This window comes from Mus caroli, chromosome 7, assembly GCF_900094665.2.
Source record: "Mus caroli chromosome 7, CAROLI_EIJ_v1.1, whole genome shotgun sequence".
In the NCBI taxonomy this organism is placed as follows: Eukaryota; Metazoa; Chordata; class Mammalia; order Rodentia; family Muridae; genus Mus; species Mus caroli.
The window spans coordinates 143,285,344-143,305,700 of record NC_034576.1 but is presented as its reverse complement, the minus strand read 5'-3'; the positions used below and the strand labels follow the sequence as shown (position 1 = coordinate 143,305,700).

General features: G+C 52.2%; 3 protein-coding genes across 9 annotated transcripts in view; 2 read left to right on the top strand and 1 right to left on the bottom strand.

Annotated features, from left to right (window-relative positions):
• The window catches only part of Ano9 (anoctamin 9), a 17,129-nt gene extending 12,689 nt beyond the window's left edge, over positions 1–4,440 (top strand). Inside the window, exons 16-24 of one of the 2 annotated variants that reach the window (XM_029479532.1) lie at positions 1,142–1,199; positions 1,288–1,385; positions 1,484–1,626; positions 1,724–1,876; positions 2,638–2,785; positions 3,345–3,446; positions 3,521–3,614; positions 3,741–3,853; positions 3,945–4,440. In XM_029479532.1, coding sequence (XP_029335392.1) covers positions 1,142–1,199; positions 1,288–1,385; positions 1,484–1,626; positions 1,724–1,876; positions 2,638–2,785; positions 3,345–3,446; positions 3,521–3,614; positions 3,741–3,853; positions 3,945–3,972 — 937 coding nt within the window. In that variant the 3' untranslated portion in view covers positions 3,973–4,440. Of the gene's footprint in view, positions 1–1,141; positions 1,200–1,287; positions 1,386–1,483; positions 1,627–1,723; positions 1,877–2,637; positions 2,786–3,344; positions 3,447–3,520; positions 3,615–3,740; positions 3,858–3,944 lie in introns of those variants that run through there. The other variant, XM_029479533.1, reaches the window with a different exon arrangement.
• An 810-nt stretch (positions 4,441–5,250) lies between these two features.
• On the top strand, positions 5,251–14,740 carry Sigirr (single Ig and TIR domain containing). 6 transcript variants are annotated; one of them, XM_021167556.2, is made up of 10 exons: positions 5,251–5,347; positions 10,946–11,111; positions 11,975–12,173; positions 12,580–12,710; positions 12,792–12,932; positions 13,181–13,324; positions 13,428–13,530; positions 13,606–13,756; positions 13,923–14,112; positions 14,414–14,740. In XM_021167556.2, the coding sequence occupies exons 2-10, from the start codon at positions 11,105–11,107 to the stop codon at positions 14,575–14,577; spliced, it is 1,230 nt and encodes a 409-aa protein (XP_021023215.1). In that variant the 5' UTR covers positions 5,251–5,347; positions 10,946–11,104; the 3' UTR covers positions 14,578–14,740. The 6 variants fall into 6 exon arrangements, with proteins under 6 accessions (XP_021023215.1, XP_021023217.1, XP_029335395.1 ...); XM_021167558.2 differs by having other exon boundaries at positions 5,254–5,347; positions 10,990–11,111; XM_029479535.1 differs by lacking the exon at positions 5,251–5,347 and adding an exon at positions 9,183–9,359 and having other exon boundaries at positions 10,990–11,111.
• Positions 14,741–15,357: 617 nt separating this feature from the next.
• LOC110297886 (N-acetyl-beta-glucosaminyl-glycoprotein 4-beta-N-acetylgalactosaminyltransferase 1) overlaps positions 15,358–20,357 on the bottom strand; it is a 28,991-nt gene continuing 23,991 nt past the window's right edge. Inside the window, exons 14-21 of the mRNA XM_029479531.1 lie at positions 18,070–18,244; positions 17,476–17,593; positions 17,226–17,396; positions 16,953–17,138; positions 16,475–16,628; positions 16,112–16,304; positions 15,930–16,017; positions 15,358–15,734 (exon numbers count right to left, since the gene is read on the bottom strand). Coding sequence (XP_029335391.1) covers positions 15,699–15,734; positions 15,930–16,017; positions 16,112–16,304; positions 16,475–16,628; positions 16,953–17,138; positions 17,226–17,396; positions 17,476–17,593; positions 18,070–18,244 — 1,121 coding nt within the window. The 3' untranslated portion in view covers positions 15,358–15,698. The remainder of the gene's footprint in view (positions 15,735–15,929; positions 16,018–16,111; positions 16,305–16,474; positions 16,629–16,952; positions 17,139–17,225; positions 17,397–17,475; positions 17,594–18,069; positions 18,245–20,357) is intronic.

The following is a 20,357-nucleotide window of genomic DNA, read 5'->3' as shown; positions in this document are numbered from 1 at the left end:
GTAGAACAGGCTGGCCTCGAACTCAGAAATCCGCCTGCCTCTGCCTCCCGAGTGCTGGGATTAAAGGCGTGCGCCACCACGCCCGGTATGTTGTTTTTTTTTTTTTAAAAAAAAGATTTATTTATTTATGTATGTGAGTACAGTGTAGCTGTCCTCAGATACACCAGAAGAGAGCATCAGATCCCATTCCAGATGGTTGTGAGCCACCATGTGGTTGCTGGGATTTGAACTCAGGACTTCTGGAAGAGCAGTCAGTGCTCTTAACCACTGAGCTATCTCTCCAGCCCCAGACTGACCTTTTCCATGGAAACATCCTAGTGGCTCTGCCCAGTATACCATCCTCTCCTCACCTTTTATGGGGTGCTGCGTTTCATGAAGAATCTACATGAATATCCTCTCACCTTCCCTATTTAAATGAACCATTTTTGGTGCAGTCAATGTACACAAGAAAATAATTGCTGCTTTATTTACGTGCTTAAATGTCATAAAGCATTCAAACATTACCAGTTAGTCGCAAACTTCCTACCAACCCTGCCTCCCCACCACACCTCCCAGCAAGTTCAGAGATACCAGCCTCCCTAAACTGTCCTTGGAAGTCATTCCTGGCAATTTGTCCAAGCTCCTAGGAAGACTGGCCCATTAAGCTGGACCCACAGCATTCAACCACTTATCTAGTCCAAAGTCCCAAAGTCTTTCACATTTCTCCAAAAACAACATAGTCAGGTCTTTTTTCAGCAGTAAGTAGTCCACTGCCTGGTACCACCTTCTGCTTTAGTTACTCTTCTATTGATAAAACAGCATAACCATGGCAACGTATAAACGGAAGTGCTTAATTTGACCCATGGTTTCAGAGAATTAGAATCCATGATGGTGGAGTGAAGGAACAGTTGAGAGCTCACATTTTGGTCTACAACCAATGAGACAGAGAGAGGGGGGTGTGAAGAGGAGCCTAACCCCAGTGACTTATCTCTTCCAACAAAGCCATACCTCCTAATCCTTCCCAAACCTTTGCCCCAACTAAGGACACAATATTCAAATATATGAGCCTACTGGCAAACCATCACACTATTACTCTACCTTCCCATGGTCACAAGATCAGGGTGCTGTCCATTTTCCTCACAGGCCTTGATTTTCTCCCTAGGATCAATGGTCACCCTGGGAAATCCACGCGCCTGGCTGGCCTGTGGAAGCTGGAGGAGGTCAGTCTGTCCTGAGACCTCATTGCCCAGTTCTTGAATTCCCCTCCTCCCTTAAGCTCCATCCGTGACCTTCATGTTGGCCCCACAGTGCCATCTCAGTGGCTGCATGACGGACCTGTTTATCCAGATGGCCATCATCATGGGCCTGAAGCAAACCCTGAGCAACTGCGTTGAGTACCTGTGCCCGTGAGGACCTCTTTCCATCCCACCCCAGCCTCCCGCAGTGCCCGTCCCCAGTGCCCTGCAGTCTTTCTGTATGTTCCCCACATTCTTGGTGCCCACAGGTTGTTGGCCCATAAATGGCGCTTAATGCGGGCTTCCAAACATGGTCACATGTCCAAAGACCCAGAACTGAAGGAGTGGCAGCGTAACTACTACATGAATCCCATCAACACCTTCAGCCTGTTTGATGAATTCATGGAGATGAGTGTGTGGCGCTCTGTGGGATGGGCAGATGGGGTGGGTGTGCAGGGTAAAGAGTGACTGGCTAGATTGGACACATGGTGACATTTTTCACCCTGCAGTGATCCAGTACGGCTTCACCACCATCTTTGTGGCTGCTTTCCCGCTTGCACCCCTGTTGGCGCTCTTCAGCAACCTTGTGGAAATCCGCCTGGATGCCATCAAGATGGTCAGACTACAACGGCGCCTGGTTCCTCGCAAGGCTAAGGACATAGGTCAGAGCACACACACATTGTACAGTGGAGGAGAGCAGCCAGGGAGCTGGGAAGAGCAACTTCCAACCCTGGGCTTTTCACCAGCCCAGGCCAAGCCACGTTGAAGCAACTTGTAATAACTGCAGCCCCTCCCATTACTCTAGACATCCCTTAGGTTTTCAGATATGGTAACTAAGCCTCATGGGCTCAACCTCTAGAAAAGGGCAGGCTAGAATGCACCTGACAAGGCTCTCCCATGAGCCTCCGGCATGTGGCTGGAGAGCTTGCAGCCTCCAAGGGGACCTTATGGAAGAGCAGGCCTTTGATCACATGGGCTAGAAGGTATGGCAGATCAGAGAGCCCAAGGCCTCAGTCATCCTGACTTTCCATAGTGAGAATGACAGACGTCAGGGAAACAGATGGCTTAGTTGCTCGACATGGGGAGAAGCAACAGGGAGAGCCTCAGTCCTGAGGCGGGGTTCAGGAATTCTCACTTGGGTGGGGTCCAGGAGATTAACAACCTGTTGAAAAGTTCCAGGAAGAAGGTGGGGATGGGGAAGCCTGAGTCCTTTACCAATCCAGTCTGGGAGAAGAGGGTGCAACCATACTATGTCTGCCTTAGCTGGGGATTTCCCAGCCGATAACTTAGCTCTTCCCATGGCTGCACTGGGGCCATGAACAGAGATAACATGAGGCTCCTTGACCAGTCAGGCTCTAAGCTTTTAGGGCACAAGACTACCAATGATCAGGACTGGCTGCTTCATTCCACTGCTGTCATTCAGGGACCTGGCTGCAGGTGCTGGAGACCATTGGAGTGCTGGCAGTCATTGCCAATGGGATGGTCATCGCCTTCACCTCTGAGTTCATCCCCAGGGTGGTCTACAAGTACCACTATGGCCCCTGCCGAACGAATCAGACCTTCACAGATGAGTAAGGCATTGAACTAACCCTTCCAGTTAAGTCCTTGGAGCCCAGACCTGGGGCTCTCCTGGGTATAAGTGGGTGCTGCCGGACCTACTGGGGGCTGTACTGAGGCTGGGACTTGACTCCTTGTACTGTCTATGTGGCCTGCACACCTTGGCTGGATTCTGGGAATAACTGATGGACCCTTGTTGGAAGGGAAGTTGGTGTTGAACAGGCAGTACCTAAATGCCTCACTTGCTAAGTTTTACCTCCCTGTCCTGTTTCTGGTACAGGAAGGCAAAGCAGAAATTTCTAGCTCCCACTGCACCTGCAGACTGGGCTCTTTAGGTCAATCCTAGAAGTATTCTTCCAGTCTGCTAGGGCAGACTGTTGATAGCATCCCAAAACCCCACAGCCTCCCTTCACTCTCCCAGGGGTAGCCTTGTGCTTAGATAGTGGGACTTTGCTGATGAAGGAGAATGGAGGAGGCCTTCCAAGGTGGCTGGCCCCCTAAGACCCTCTAGGTGCAGAAGACTTCTCAGTAAGGGCCTCAGGCCAAGCAAACACCACACTTTTCTCTCTTTAGCTGCCTCACGAACTATGTCAACCATAGCTTGTCTGTCTTCTACACCAAACACTTCAATGACCACAGCAGGATGGAAGGCCAAGAAAATGTGACCGTGTGCAGGTTTGGAACCTCTCATCCCCCATAAATGGCCTCTAAACTCCTGATTCCTGACCTTAGGTATTTCCCTATTCCAGGTACCGGGACTACCGAAATGAGCGTGACTACAACTTGTCTGAGCAGTTCTGGTTCATTTTGGCCATCCGACTGACCTTTGTTATCCTCTTTGAGGTGGGTAAATTGTGAGTGAGCCTGAGGAGAGGGCTGATTCCTCTTATTCCTCTTTCCTAGCCCCCAAATCCTAAAGATTCTTCCTAGCCACTGACCTTGCTGGGCCACTCTCCCTATTGCCTGCAGCATTTTGCCCTGTGCATCAAACTCATTGCTGCGTGGTTTGTGCCTGATGTGCCCCAGAAAGTGAAGAATGAGGTTCTGCAGGAGAAGTATGACAGAATCCGCCATAGAATGTGGTAGGGATGCTGAGGCTCACCTGGCTGGGGCAGGTCTATGCCTGGGGACAGGCCTGGCCTCCGACCCATACCAACCCTATCCTTCCTGCAGCTTCAGTTCCAGGAGCACGGATGTATAGACGACCTGGGGCAGGTGGAGAAATACCACTTTCCAGGAGCCTGGACTAGGAAGAAGTCCCCACCTCTACAGCTTGCCCCTATCCATAACAATGTGTATGTATGTGTTGAGGGAGGCTGTAAAATGGCCCATGTATATGTAGGATCCTGGATGGTCTACATATATGTTAATACATGAAGATCAAAGGAAGGCCTAGAATATATGTAGGTGTATATAGGCATCCTACAAAGCCCATGTATATATGTTAATCACGGGAGACTTGTATATGTAGGGATCATTGAAATTCCATGTATATTTATGGTATTTATGAACGGCACAGATGTGCCTGTGGGAGTTGCTTCAGCTTTCCTACCGTTCAGATTGGTACAGACCTGACTTGAGACTCTTGAATGACCCTAGTACCTATAGAATTGCAGGCTGCTCATAAAACCCCCACGCAGTAAAATTAGCCTAAATGCCATGGACATCCTGGCTTCTGGGCCTCAGATCCTGCTCTGTGGCCTCCTGCTTTGTGGGAAGCCTAGAGACTAACTTCTGGATCCCCTCCGTCCCAATTAACCTGGATCCTTACAGGCAGCAAAACTTTTTACAAACAAAATAAACCTGTGTGTCTTGATTTCTGAGCCTCATGATGTAGATCCAGTTTCTAGAGATTATTTCTGCCCTGGGCTAGATTGAGATGGAATGAATTATGGCAGCCTGGGGCCACCTGGCTCTTCTTTGGTTTGCCTCATTGTCTTTTTTTGTTTTTTGTTTTTTTTTGTTTTTTTGTTTTTTTTTTTTCGTTTTTTCGAGACAGGGTTTCTCTGTGTAGCCCTGGCTGTCCTGGAATTTTCTTTGTAGAGCAGGCTGGCCTCGAACTCAGAAATCCACCTGCCTCTGCCTCCCAAGTGCTGGGACTAAAGGCGTGCGCCACCACGCCCGGCTTTGCCTCATTGTCTAAAAGAGGGGCACCTTATGGAAGAAGGTTCTTCCAAATATCTGGGGTTTTGAGTGAAAAGACACGGGGTCAGTTATGAGTGGGGTGTGGATCAAGAAAGACTTTCTGGAGGAAAAGGAAGAGTTCGGGCTGGAGAGGCAGAACACCATGTCAAGTCAGCAGGGTGGTCCTTTGCGGGTTGCACTGGTTGGGCTCTTTGGTCAAACCAAACCCTGCCTCTAAGCCGGGAAGTTTGAAGATCCCGGGACGGAACTCCCTACACTCACCAGCACTAGCCTCAGGCTTAAAGCGGGACACTAGGTCCGCCCTCGCCCTGCCTGCGGGGCGGGGCTGCACCTGCCGCTGGGTCTGTCGCCGCTGCGCACCTCGGCCAGGTAAACTGTCAGCTTCCGCGCGAGTCTCAGGTGGGTGGCAGTCGTGACTCAGACACGCGGAGGTGAGTAGAGGTCGTGGTTCCTGGAGCCGCTCCAGTTTTAGGGTTGAGGACCTGGGAGCACTTTGCTCCAAGGAGCCTTGGGGCCATGGTCCCGCAGGAAGTAGCTCTGAACCAGACGGGTTTCCCGCTCAGCCCGGAAGCTCGAGAGCGCTGCGTCCAGTCCCCTTCTCTGGCCTTGCTCTTTTCATTCTGCCCAACATGGTCAGTAGCTTCCTCTTGATTTAAGTGCAAGCCTGTAGAGGCGGGCGAGGGGGCGTAATACCTCGCCTTCGCTCCCAACAAACCTATCTCAAACCTGAGCAATTCTAGGACACCTGGGCGGACTGAGAGGCTGGCAGGGACCGGGGCTCGCGGGGACCCTAGCAGAGCCTTCGCCTCCTGTGAGCGCCAGCGTTCGATGCGCGCCCAGACTAGCTGCCGGCGCGCTTCCGCTCTCCGTGCGCGTCCCCATCTTCTGCACGCGTGCCTGATAGGTCGGCTTGCCTCACCTGTTGAGTTCCGGGAACCAGGTCGTGCGCCACCCGCAGAAGACCAAGGGCAAGAAGTAGGAGCTGGATGAACTCGGGGAATTGGTCTCCTCGAGGCCTTTTATGCACACTCCTTTCTTTAAAGAAAGATCTGTGGGGATCCAACACACACCAGGAACAGGGGCGGCGCAAGAGTAGCGCCGGGCTCCGAAGCTCCAGAACACTCACTCATCTGATAGCACAGGATGCCCCTATAGCTCAAGGACTGTGCCTCCAGGACCTGGGCCTTCCAGGAACCTCAAAATACGGAGGCAATGCTGAGTGATCCGAGGGTCTAGGCTGGGATTTAAATTCTGAGGTCCTGGAGTGCCTTCAAAAGATTGCAGAGGCAAGTATCTGAGGCCACCTGAGTTTTTATGCAAGAGTGGCCTGAGGCTGGGGTATGGGATAGAACAGTGGTTCTCAACCTTCCTTTAATACAGTTCTTGTGGTGACTACCAATCATAAAGTTATTTTTGTTGCTACTTCATAACTAATTTTGCTACTGTTATGAAGCTGCAACTCTTTAATCTTTAATACAATTCCCTATGTTGTGGTGACACCCAACCATAAGGTTATTTTCTTTCTTTTTTTTTGGGGGGGGGTCAAGACGGGATTTCTCTGTGTATCCCTGGCTGTCCTGGAACTCACTTTATAGACCAGGCTAGCCTTGAACTCAGAAATCTGCCTGCCTCTGCCTCCCAAGTGCTGGGATTAAAGGCGTGCGCCACGCCTGGCTTCATAAGGTTATTTTCATTGCTACTTCATAACTGCAATTTTGCTACAAAATTTGATTTTTATACAAATTTATTGTTATAAATTTACAATTCATAACAGTAGTAAAGTTACAATACTGGGGTTGGTGAGATGGCTCAGCAGGTAAGAGCACTGATTGCTCTTCCGAAGGTCTTGAGTTCAAATCCCAGCAACCATATGGTGGCTCACAACCATCTGTAATGAGATCTGATGCCCTCTTCTGGTGTGTCTGAAGGCAGCTACAGTGTACTTATGTATAATAATAAATAAATCTAAAAAAAATTACAATCCTGACCCTACGGATTGAGAACCTGCTGGGATAGAGGGTGGTAGATGTTAGCAGACAGGAAAGGAGAACAGTATTGACCCAAGATTCTGCGAGGATGACATTAATTTCTTGATTCACAATATGGGAAACACAGCCAGTTACTGTGCATGGGATGTTCAGGAGGCCGAGACGGCTTCAGGCAGCAAACGGATCTACAGGTGTAGAGGAAGGGCATCTGTTCCCTTCAGCCTTTCCAGGCTTGAGCCAAAAGTGCACCATCACCCAGTGATCATGAATGCCAGGCCACAGGGGCAGGGGTGGGGGAGCCACTTGAGCAGGGTTGGGTCATAGTCAGGTAAGGTGGCAGGGAAGACTGCTTCTGCACTGAGCATGCTTCTGGATTGGAGATGCTTCTGGGTGGCCTAAACCAGAGGCAGGAAGGTCCCAGGAGATCTCCAGGACATACTCCTGTAGCTATGATTGTGAAGGGAGAGTCAGGAACTAGAGAAGACCCTTGTTTAAGTCTGTAAATACTGCTACTAAGTCCCAAGGCTCAAATAAATCTAGTGGGAGGTGGGGAGCGTGGGGGGTGGAGAGACATAGGTAGCAATAGGAGAAACCAGCTATCTTCTCCCCTGTCCCACAGCTGAGCCAGGGGCTTGTGACTTTTGTGTTTTGGCACATGAAAAGGGGCTCTGCTGACTGAAGGAAAGGCCATCCAGAGACTGCCCCACCTTGAGATCCATCCCATCTGCAGACACCAAACCTCAACGCTATTGCTGGTACCAAGACGTGCTCCTAGACGGGAGCCTAGCATGTCTGACCTGAGAGGCTATGCCAGCATCTGACTAAGACAGATGCAGATACAGCAACCATCGGACTGAGCCTGGGGACCCCAGTGGAAGAGTTAAGGGAAGGAATAAAGGAGCCGAAGGGGATTGTAACCCCATAGGAAGAAAAACGATGTCAACTAACCTGACCATTCAGAGCTCCCAGGGACTAAACAGGCAACCAAAAAGTATACATGGATGGGTCCATGGCTCCAGCTCTATATGTAGCAGAGGATGGCCTTATCTGGCATCAATGGGAGGGGAGGCCCTTGGTTCTGTGGAAGCTCGATGTCCCAGCATAGGGGGATGCTAGAGGGGTGAGGCGGGAGTAGGTGGGTGGGTGGGGGAGCACTTTCTTAGAGGCAAAGGGGAGGGAGGATGGGATGGGGTTTGCAGAGGGGAGACTGGGAATAGGGGTGGGGCAACATTTGAAATATAAATAAATAAAATAACTAATTAAAAGAAGAAAGAAAGAAAATGGGCTTTGCTATCTCATGCCAGCCCTAAGCTAATATCTGAGAGATATCATAGCCTCCACAGCTATCCACGCCTACCAGTCATTTGCCTGGTAGGTGGACAGGGTAAGGATCAGAGAAAAACGCCCTAGGTCTCATTATTGGTCACCCGTTTCTGAGAGATCCCCTTTGCCACAGTAGGTCAGAGGTGAGTCATGGATGGGGCTTTTTATTGTTGTTGTTGTTGTTGGGGGGGTGCAGATAGCATAATTCTTTCTCTCTACTCATGAGAATATAATAAAATGAGAGTGTTACCAGGCTGGGCACACACGCCTTTAATCCCAGCAATCAAGAGACAGAGGCAGGGGCTGGTGAGATGGCTCAGCGGTTAAGAGTGCCGACTGCTCTTCCAAAGGTCCTGAGTTCAAATCCCAGCAACCACATGGTGGCTCACAACCATCCATAACAAAATCTGATGCCCTCTTCTGGAGTGTCTGAAGACAGCTACAGTGCACTTACATATAATAAAATAAATAAATAAATAAATATTAAAAAAAAAAAAAAGAGAGAGACAGAGGCAGGCGGAACTCTCTGAGGTCCAGGCCAGCCTGGTCTACATAAATAGTTCTAGGTCAACCAAGACCTTGTGTCCAAAAAGGTGTGTGTGGGTGGGGGGCGGAATCTAGGAGGCACACCTCCTGCCCAGCTTGTCTTCCTTTTGTATGTTTAGGATGACTCTGGCTGGGGATCTCCTTGCCGGGATCTCTGCACATCACCCTAGCCTCTGCCACCTGAAGTAGCCACTTCCACCCTAGTACAGGAACAAATGTAGTGCTTAGGGACAAGGGCGGCCCCCAGAGGAAGGGGCCTTCTTATTCAGGGTTACAGGAAGAGCCCGGCAAGGCGGGGCAAAGACCGCCAACAGCCCGCCCCCGCCAGGGGAAGGGGTGGGTACCTGGGTGGGGTTTGGGTTTAGGAGAGGATGTGACTGCAAGGCCAGGAAACTAAGGGGGAAAAGTTCTGACTAAAATACATATCAACAAAAGCCGGGTCCTCGCCCAAGCTTCGTGATGCATTGTGGGTAGCCACAATACTGTGGCTCCTCTCTGGGGCCCAGCTGAGGGGACAATTTGCTCCCAAGTGCATGCTACTGACCTCAATGGCCATCTCCCTTCTAAAGGAAAGATCCGGAACCAGGTGACTGTGCTCTTCCTATTGCTCTGAGTGATCCTGTGGCCTTGTGCTCTGCCCTGGGAGGTAGGCTTGCCTGAGGAGAGGGCCATGGCCCTGAGGTGCATGAAAGCACACTGGTGTGTGTGTGTGTGTGTAAGTGTGTGTGTAGGTGTATGCATGATGCATGGGTATACTTGTGGCCCCTGAGGTATTTAGGAGCGAGCCTGTGAGGTGAGGTGCGTGTAGCCCAAACCCTGTGGGAAAGGCAGGGTTGTAGAGAACATCCATGCGTGCACATTGGCAAAGGTGAACTCAGCATGGCTGAGTGGGGTGGGAGAGGGGGTGTGCACGCACAGAATGTGAAAGAGAAGGGGACACAGGCGAGGACACCTGCTGCTTCAGTGAGTCACATCCTGTAAGCTTGGCAGTCTCTGTGGCTGCCTTTGCAGGGGTCAAGATCTGAGCTGGAGGAGGTTGAGGGCTATGGCCGGATGTCTAGGATCTGCTGGGCTCGGGTATGTCCCCTGGTCACTCTGAGGAGGTCAGCTGAGTAGCTTTGGTGGGTAGTTCAGCTTCTGGAATTGTAGTAGGACTCCCCGTTCACCCCAAAGAGTTCCTGGAAGGATTACCTTGCTGCCCTGACAGTAATGTGCCTCTTGCCGGTCTAGCCCCCAGGCCTGAGGTTTCTGGCTGAGCATTACCCAGTGCAGAACAAGGGGAGACAGAGTAAGAGACTCATTCTCATTAAAGCTTCTGTGGCTTTAGGTAGAGGAGGGACATCTGAGGCAGGCCAGGCCCAGGGTCTTGGGGCTTGACCCCATGTTCCTGCTGGCCCATGTGTCTGTGCGACATGAAGGAGAGTAGAACTCCATGAATGCTTGCTGCATGACCTTGGGCACCCAGGAAAGAGGGGTCACCTAGGGCCCTGGGCTGCTAAAGCAAAGCTCTTGGACACTTCCTGCCCTCATAGCACTACAGAGCTCTTTGAATCCCGGGTGTGTATAACTGCTGTGGGCTGAGAATGGCCCAGAGCCCTAGGACGGAGTCATCTGTGTTTAGGGTTCCGAGAAGGAGTTCCCAAGGCCCTTCGGAGTGGCCTCTATACCAGCCTGGTTCCCATTTACCTTCTCCCGGTCCAGATGAGCCTCAGGGCATCCACAGGTGTGATGTGTCCATTCACATGTGCATGTGTGACTGCATCCAGGATCTCACAGTTAGGGTTCACTTATGCCTCATATCCCCTTAATCTCCAGGTCCTGGCCAGGTGACAAGCCCCCATGCACCCACCTGCATACAGCAATCCATCCATTACAGGGGACAGCCAGGAATGAGGCTAACTGCTCTCTCCTGAGGTCAGATCCTTCTTGGAGCATGTCTGCTGTGGCCCTGAGTCACCACAGTGGCCACAGGACATGTGAAGGTGGTCCATGGGCCTGCCCCCTTCCAAACCGTGTGAGGCAGAATCTGCTCTGGGCGCTCACCCAGAATTCTGAGACTGGCCAAGGTTGCAAGGCAAGCTCTCTGGTGTGCAGCCAGTACTGCTGGTGGCTGACAGTTACTGGTTAACTCATCCTGTTCCTGTTTAACTTGTCCCCTGGGGATGGTGGCAGCCTCTGACCTCCAGGACCTCCTGTCTGTCTGGCTGAATCTACAGAAAGGAGCCCTTCTCAGCCTGCAGTGGACCCCATCTGCTCGGTTAAGGAGCCACGGTGGTGCCAGGGGGGCGGAAACCAGCGTTCGGCCTGCCGTGAAGAGGTTCCAGAAGAGCCATGGCAGGTAAGCAAGCCAGAGAGGGCTAGGACAAAGTCTCCACCCCAATTTCTGCCCATCAGGCTGGCCCCGCATTGCGCTCTCTGCTCAACTCTGTGCTTGGATACAGGCCAGAGGGCAAAGCCTAGGCTTATCCCTTCTTTCCAGTAGTTGGTTCTGAACTCAGGGCAGTGATGAAAGCCTCTACTTCCCTCCCGCCCAAGGCCTCCAGATGAGACATGCAGGAATCAATAAACCTAGAAATCTCAATGAGGTCCTGGGGGGTGTGAGTGTGAAATGAGGTAATGCGGGGTGCCTCTCCAGCCTCCTGCCAGGGTTACAGTTTTACTTAAAGATGGGAAGAGTTCGGCCTCAGAGAAGTAGGAGGGCAGTCTGTGGCCAGTAGATGGGATTCCTGGAAGCCCAGACTCTGGCTTGCCCTGTCTCTGTGGAAGAAGTTAGAATGCTATATGTATTCTTTCAACCTTTGGTACCCACAGTCCCTGTAGGTCTTCAGTAGAAGCCACAGGCTGAGGGATGCAGGAGATGGCTCTACTCTGATGGGGTAGTATGGAGCCTGGACTTGTGTCCAGAGGGGATAAACCAACAGATGGGCTCCGCTGGTTGGGCTGGCTCAGCTCACTTATGACTCTGTCCACTCCCCTTTCTGTTAATGTTCCCCCTGAGCACAAGGCTGTCACACGAGGGCCAGCAGGACACAACTGCCCACTGCCGAGGAAAGAATGCAAGCCCGGGCTCTCGCCTGTAGGACTCATGATGGATGTCGTGCGATCACTGTTGTGTGCCCATTGCAAGTGTTTTTAGAGCATCTGTGGATAGCATGGCAGTAGGCATCCCAACATGGCTGACCTGTCGTACTCTTTCTGCAGGTGTCTGTGACATGGCCCCTAATTTCCTTTCCCCATCTGAAAACCAGGCCTTGGGTCCTGCCCTTGGCAGAGAAGTTGCTTTGAACTGCACAGCTTGGGTGTTCTCTAGGCCCCAGTGTCCCCAGCCATCAGTGCAGTGGCTGAAAGATGGTCTGGCATTGGGCAATGGAAGCCACTTCAGCCTCCATGAGGACTTCTGGTAAGAAGGCATCCAGGATTAGAGTAACCACTGGGATACACCCGTGGCCAGCCTTTCTGACCTACACCCTTAACTCTAACACCCCGAGTGAAGGCGATGTATTATTTATTACCTATGCAAATCTGACATGGCCAGGTTATCCCCATGACCACAGATAGAGGGTTGACGTTGGGTGTTTGTTTATTCATGTATCTTGTAGACTGTCTGGGCATAGAATTCTAAGTCTATAATGGTTCATTGACTAGCTAAGCCTGTAACCAAAGGATCCCCATGACGTAGGCCCAAATTCTGTCCACTTAGCCTAAATCTGCAATCTCTCCCTGGATGAATCCCAGACAGGTGGGACTTGGGCATTCCCCCCTAATGTTCTTGGTCCCCTGGTGAGGATTTGGCCTGGTTTTCCCAGGGTCAGCGCCAACTTCTCAGAGATTGTGTCCAGTGTCCTGGTGCTCAACTTGACCAATGCAGAGGACTATGGGACCTTCACCTGTTCTGTCTGGAATGTCAGCTCCTATTCCTTCACTCTTTGGCGAGCTGGTGAGGGAGTTCGAGGTGGTGGAGGGCAAGGGTTTCCTGTAGTCCTAACATTAAAGGAGTAGTGGTTCTCCCTGTCTGCAGGCCCTGCTGGCCATGTGGCTGCAGTGCTGGCTTCCCTCCTGGTCCTGGTGGTTCTGCTGCTGGCGGCCCTGCTCTATGTTAAGTGTCGGCTGAGCATGCTGCTTTGGTACCAAGACACTTACGGGGAGGTGGAGATGAACGGTATGTGGGTTTCTGCATGGATTAGGGCACAGGTTTCAGCCAAGGGCCTAGCTGCAAGCCGGGTTCAGTCCTAGGTGGAGGGAGTTGTAGCTCTAGAGGGATCTAGGTGTTCAGAGGCAGTGGAAAGGCAGTGTCTCAGAAGGGCACAGGACTGGGGTCAACCGAAGGAAGTGACATGTTCAGAGAAGCGCTGAACATGGAGTAGAGGTGCCTCTATAACTGACCCTGCTGACTGGCTTTCTCTACAGATGGGAAGTTATACGATGCCTACGTGTCCTATAGCGACTGCCCAGAGGACCGCAAATTTGTAAATTTTATTCTGAAGCCTCAGTTGGAGCGGCGTCGGGGATACAAACTCTTCCTAGAGGACCGCGACCTCTTGCCTCGCGCGGGTACCGCCCATGTCCTGCCTCCTGGTCCCTACTCTGTTCCCTGAGTCCCGCCCCTTGTCATTGGCCCCGCCTCTCACCCGTCCTCCCACGCCCTTGCCTACAGAGCCCTCTGCCGACCTTTTGGTGAACCTGAGTCGCTGTCGGCGTCTCATCGTGGTTCTTTCTGATGCCTTCCTAAGCCGGCCCTGGTGTAGCCAGAGCTTCCGGTGCGTCGGGCTGTTGGCTTGGGATGGGGGACCAGGAGACCTATCCTGCCCCTCCTGACAGTCCGGTCTTTTCAGGGAGGGACTATGCCGCCTACTGGAGCTCACCCGCAGACCTATCTTCATCACCTTTGAGGGCCAGAGGCGTGAGCCCATACACCCTGCTCTCCGGCTCCTGCGCCAGCACCGCCACCTCGTGACCCTGGTGCTTTGGAAGCCTGGCTCCGTGGTGCGAGGGCTGGGGGCGGGAGGGGGGTTGTGCCTGAGATGCTGGAGGGCTGGGGGACCTGCGAGTCAGCCACCCACGGGCAGTGCTATTTGGGCCTGGGTGGCTAGAGGCTTCCTGTTTATAGATCCCCATGTATTTATACTGACGGTCCAAACCTGGCCCCCAGACTCCTTCCTCTGATTTTTGGAAAGAGCTACAGCTAGCACTGCCACGGAAGGTGCAGTACAGGCCGGTGGAGGGAGACCCTCAAACCCGACTTCAGGATGACAAAGATCCCATGCTAATCGTGAGAGGACGTGCTGCCCAGGGCCGGGGCATGGAGTCAGAGCTGGATCCAGACCCTGAGGGAGACCTGGGTATGCTCACTGCAGATCAAGGGGTCAAACACAGCTCCAGCGTCCTGGAAAGGACTCAGGCTTGGAGGACTCTGGCATCGAGAGATCCTGTCTCCTAAGGAGGTTTGACCTCCACAGACAGTGGCCCTCAGTGTCTCTTTCTGGGGAGGTGTTTTGCTCCTAGGCCTCTGTGGGGGAACTTTCAGAGCCTCTAGTGTCTTTGTGGCTGATGGGTGAGCATGCAGTAGCCCCTTCTGGTCACAGATCCTAGTAGAAGACTGGCTGTTGATCTTGGAGCCTCAGGCCTTGTGGTATCCTGCAGGTGTCCGTGGACCTGTCTTTGGGGAGCCACCTACTCCACTGCAGGAAACCAGGATCTGCATAGGAGAGAGCCACGGCAGTGAAATGGATGTCTCTGACCTTGGCTCTCGAAACTACAGTGCACGGACAGACTTCTACTGTCTCGTGTCTGAGGATGATGTGTAGCCCATATCCCAGCAGCCCAGACCATGAGATCATGGCGGCAGCTTCCAGGGTAGAGGCAGCAGGCACTCCTTCCTAGGATCACAACCCTTGCCTCTATCCCTGGGCCCCTCAGGAAAGGAGTGTGGCCCCAGGGTGTCACAAAATAAAATCCTGTTGGTTCCTGCCTGGGCTTATTTCTGTCTGGGTGGTAGGTAACTGCTAGGCCTCTTATTGCCTCCATCATGAGACCCTGACTCTTGTCATCCTTACCAGTATCACGTTTCCCAGGCTGCTATCTGCTCAAACCTGCCTTCTATCCTCAGCTAGCCCTGGCATATCCCTTGCTCTAATAGCTCCTAGTGTCCCTCCTGGTTGGGAGTATGACTGTCTCTAGTCCTCTCTCATCTGGGCAGATCTTTCAGTAAGAAGCCACTGTTAATAATTTTATGAGTAATTGTTCTGATTTCCTGTTTCTGATATTCCTGGAGTTCAAGCCTTGGGCAGCCAGGCTGATCCTCTGGCCAGGGCACCTCCTAGCACCAGCTCTGGGTGGACAGAGTATTGGGTGTGTTTATGGCATGGATATTGCTTGGGAAGTCCCCAGCTCCGGTGTGTTTATGCCTCAGATAGCAGTAAGGTTGGCTATCCCTTTTAATTCCTTTCCCGTCCTGTCTGTGTCTTCCGCCTTGGGTGGCCTATGTGTAGGTCTGGAGGTGTGTCTTCTGGAACAGGTAGTCGTGTTTGGAGACAATGTACACTTCAGGATCTGTGGCCAGTCACGGAAACACGCGGAGCTGGGGCTGTGTTCAAAACCACCTTTAATCCCAATGTTGCCAGTCACAAAACTGTCAGGCCGCAGGTGGCCCCACCCTTGCCATTGTGACTAATCACCACCCCAGTACACCAGAGCAGCTCAAGCTCTGCCCCCTTTCCCTGCCCTGCAGAAGCCAATCAATCCCCAGCTGCAAGCGCCTGTTCTTTTCTGGTGGCCCTGGCCTCTCAAGGGTACACACACAGGACTCCAGAGAGAGAGAGAGAGAGGCCCTGTGACATCAGCTCCTCTTCTATGTGCTGTGGGACAGCAGGAGCTGAGCCTATCTCTTGGAAGCCGAATGAATCACTTCATCTCCAGGAGGCTCCACCTACGGACCCAGGAAGTCCTCTTTCCGGTAGCCTTTCTGCAGTGAAGAGAGGACAGGAAGATCAGGACTGCCTTTGCATTCCCTGAGATCCTGTCTTCCCCATAATATTCTGTGCACGGCCTGGGCCCCTTGCCTCTGTGTTCCAGGCTTGTGTCCCCTCCCCTGGCGACCTGCATCTTATATTGAGCCTCATGCCCTGAGACCCCGTTGGCTGGGCTCTGTAAAACATACCGCCCGGAAGTCACGGTGGAGCTTGCTGTACTGCCAGAGGTTGGCCAAGAGGCTGGAGGCTGCCCTGGAGGACTTCTCGCTGTCGGGGCTGTGGGCATTTCAAGAGGGTCGGGGTCAAGGCTAGGAGGTAGGATGGGTAGGGCATACCTTGGCCATGTTGCTTTGGTTTGGTTGGTCCTTACCTGTCCCTCTTCTTTTTGATGAAGACCAGCTTTCGGAGGCCATCAAAGTAGAGCAGGTCCCGGGCAGCAATGGGGCTGGCTACCACCAGGTTGTTGAGCACGGCTATGATGTTGACCAGCACCTCAGCTGGGGGACACTTCTCGCCCACACTACCAGGAAGCTTCTCAATCAGGTGGCTCACTACCTTTGTGGCTGAGAAGAGGTTAGGGTCAGTCTGCCATATTCCCTGCTGCCTTGGTGCCCAGAACCTCTGCCTCCCCTGGGGGCTGACACACACACCTGCCCACTCCATTTGACTTGCTAACCAGAAGCCAGCTCCTTGGGAGACATGGGCTGTGTACTGGACCAGGGACAGAACTCACACATCTCGTCCTTGTTCCTGGCATTCCGAGACAGGTTTCGGATGAGGCCAGTCAGTGAGCGCAGTTGGTTGTGGTCAGCGGTGCGAACGCGGTCCAGCAAGGGGTTCAGGATGCGCTCCTGTTCCAGGGCCAGGCGGCTCAGCACACCTGCCCACTGCAGGGAAAGGCAGGGAACATGGTGAAGCCCAGAAGCACCCCAGCCAGCCCTAGGCAGCCCTGTTCAGGATTGAGGGAGAATCACATCTTCATTTCTTGCTTGCTACTTCTGCCTGTTCTGCCAAGTACAGGACCTGATCAGGTGACCCTTCTGCTCGGAATGTCAGAACCCAAACCACATGGTCCCATTCCTCAGGCTGAGCAAAGGTTTCATGTCTTACTCTTAGAGATCCCTTTTCCCAAACAGATCATGAATTCCCAGGGCGTGGCTCTCATCCGTGAGCCCAGAGTGCCTAGGAGTGGGGCTTGTCTGCCTACTGACCCTGCGGTCGCCCGCGGTGATATTCTGTAGCGCCCCTGCGGCCGCCTCCGTTGTATGCCGATTTAGTTCACAGCGCTGCAGCAGTCGGTTGTACAACCCCACAATCTGGGGGCTCCACAGCCATTCGAGGCCCTTGGGATCCTTAGATACTTCGGCAAAGGTGAGTGCATCAGCTGTGAGAGGAAGCTGAGTGGGAAGGGACAGGGATCAGCCAGGGCCAGGGGTACAGCTGAGGTCAGAGCATCAGTCTGGCACTCCCGGGTCTGGGCTCACCTCTCGCAGCCGCCGACTCTGAGGTGTAAAGCAGCCCACCATTTCACCAGGCGGTGCCCCTGCCATGTCCCTACGGCCCCGGCCTTCAAGCCGCTGCAAGGCTGATGGCGGCATCTCGTCGTAGAGGCGGTAGGACAGGTTCCTCAGCACACACACAGCATTTTCCACACTCTGCAGGAAGGAACAGAGGGTGATCAGAGAGGGCCGAAGCCCCTGCACCCCCTTTGGCTCACCAGCTGTTGCCCCTCACCTTGTCCTCACACTTGCCAACGTCCAGGGCATGGTTGATGTAGGTGACCAGAGCATCCACTAGCCCATGGCACTCTCGCATCTTCTGCCGAGTGGCCTGGGAGGCTGAGCTGAGGTTCCTGGGGATGGAGGCAGGTCAGAGCTTCCCCAGGGATACCAACACAGTCCCCTCAGGGAACCTCGAAGTGCCACCTCAGGGACCCTTAACCTGAAGCCCCTGTCCTGGAGATGAGATCATCAGGCACCAGTCTCCACCCTGAGCTGGCACCGCCCCCTGTGCTCTTCTGTTCCTGGACCTTACCAGATGCTTCCTCCGGCCCTGCCCTTCACATACCCATCCCCCACCCAGCTCCTCAAAGTTTAGGAAGATGGATGTCAGGGCAAGAGACTTGATTCAATGAGTCATAGAGCTGCAGGTGTCCTGTCTATCCCTTTCTTTTCTCTGCTGTTTATGTCTCCCCGTGGCCTTAGCTAACTGTTCTTGTCAACAAGGTGGCAAATGAACTTGCTTCTTCTCAGAGTTTCCCTAATCCTTCTCTGGCACCTGGCTCCTTCCCTGCAGCATCTCCTGGCCCAGTGCCTCCACTTAGCACACCTGAGGAAGCCAGTAGCATTGTAGAAGATCTCTGCCTCTGAGGCATTCTGCTGGATGAGGGGGGGCCCGCCTGCCCCTGACAGGGGGCTCAGCACCAGATCTGTGAGCTGCTCCAGTGTATCCCGGGCAAGGCGGTCCTTCAGGTGGTCACTGGAGGACAGGTTCCATAGGATCCCTGCACAAGACAGGGTGAAGCTGGGGTCAGGGTCGGCTTCCTTTGGGGACGGTGCAGAGCAGGCTCTCTCCACATCTTTTTACAAAGATTTCTCTTTTTTTGTTTGTTTGTTTGTTTTTTGTTTTTTTTTTGTTTTGAATCATGTGTGTGTCCATGCATGGGTATATCATAACCACATGAGTACAGGTACCCGTGGGGTCCAGAGGAAAGCATCAGCTTGCCTGGAGCTGGAGTTAACATGCAGTTATGGGCTGCCTGCCATAAGTCCTGGGAACAGAACTTGGGTCCCTTGGAAGAGCAGCGAACAGTCTTATTTACCGGGCCATAGCCTCAGCTCCTGACCCCACACTTCCTTGGAGCCTTGTCTTACTCCAGAGTTTCTCTGGAGAGGTCCTCAGGGTGACCTTCGCAGGCATGGGGCAGGAGCAGAGCAAGAGAGACAAACAAGGTGTGGGGATTTGAAGGCTTAGGAGTGGAAGCGAATGGAAAGAGAGAGCCTGGGCTCAGAGATGCTATTCAGTGGAGAAGCACTTGCCCTGCTTGTACGCTCGAGTACCATAGCTAGCACCACAGAAAATAAGAATAAAAAGATGCAAAATTTGTTTGTTTGTTTTTTCCTTCTCGCTCTGGTCCCGCTCGCTCCAGCCCAAAGATTTATTCATTTATTATATGGAAGTCTACTGTGGCTGTCTTCAGACACACCAGAAGAGGGTGCCAGATCTCATTAACAGATGGTTGTGAGCCACCGTGTAGTGGCTGGGATTTTGAACTCAGGACCTCCTGAAGAATAGTCAGTGCTTTTAGCCACTGAGCCATCTCTCCAGCCCAGCAAAAATAGTTTTTGTAGGTGAGACACTTATAATCTAGGAATTTAGGAAGCTAAAAAATAGAATTGCCATGAGTTTGAGGCTATCCTGGGCTACACAGAGAAACCCTCTCTCATAAACAATCGACAGGCATAAGTTACAATGCCTTTAACCCCAGCATTTTCGAAACACAGGCAAGTAATTTCTGAGAATATGAGGCCAGCCTGGTCTACATGAGTTCTAGGCCAGCCAGAGCTATATAGTGAGACCTTGTCTCAAAAACAAACAATACACACAACAGTGACAAACGCTTGCTGTGATGGCACATGCCTGTAATCCCAACAAGTCAGAAGGCTGTGTAGGATTACCATGAGTTCATGGCCACAGTGTGATACATAGTGAGACGAAGGCCAGTTTAGTGTACAGAGTGGGACAATGAGAATGGGTTGGGGAGGGCCAGAGACATGGATCAGTGGTTAAGAGCACAGGTTGCTCTTCCAGAGGACCTGGGTTCAATGCCCAGCACCTACATGATAGTTCACAATCATCTCTAACTCCATTTTCAGGGGATGTGATGCCCTCTTCTGAACTCCATGGGTACTGGGTATGCATGTGGTATACAGATATTCATGCAAGCAAAACACACACACACACACACACACACACACACACATCTCAGGGGCTGGAGAAACAGCTGAGTGGAGCACTTGCTGGTCTTATAGGGGACACAGAATTGGTTCCTATTTCCAACATGGCTTTTTTTCTTTTTCTTCGAGACAGGGTTTCTCTGTGTAGCCCTGGCTATCCTGGAACTCACTCTGTAGACCAGGCTGGCCTCAAACTCAGAAATCCCCTTGCCTCCTCCCAAGTGCTGGGATTAAAGGCATGCACCATCACTGCTCGGTGCAACATGGCTTTTAATAACCATCTGCGAGTCTACTTTCAGGGAATCCAATGCCCTCTTCTGACCTCTCTGGGTACCAGGCAATGTATATGGTAAACATGCAAATATTCATATGTTCATACAAACATTCATATATGAAAAACTTCATATACATAAAAAATAAAAATAGGGGCTAGTGAGATGGCTCAGTGGTTAAGAGCCCTGTCTGCTCACAACCATCTGTAATGAGATCTGACTCCCTCTTCTGGTGCATCTGAAGACAGTTACAGTGTACTTAGATATAATAATAATAAATAAATCTTAAAAAAAAAATACAGCTGGGCGTGGTGGCACATGCCTTTAATCCCAGCACTCGGGAGGCAGAGGCAGGTGGATTTCTGAGTTCGAGGCCAGCCTGGTCTAC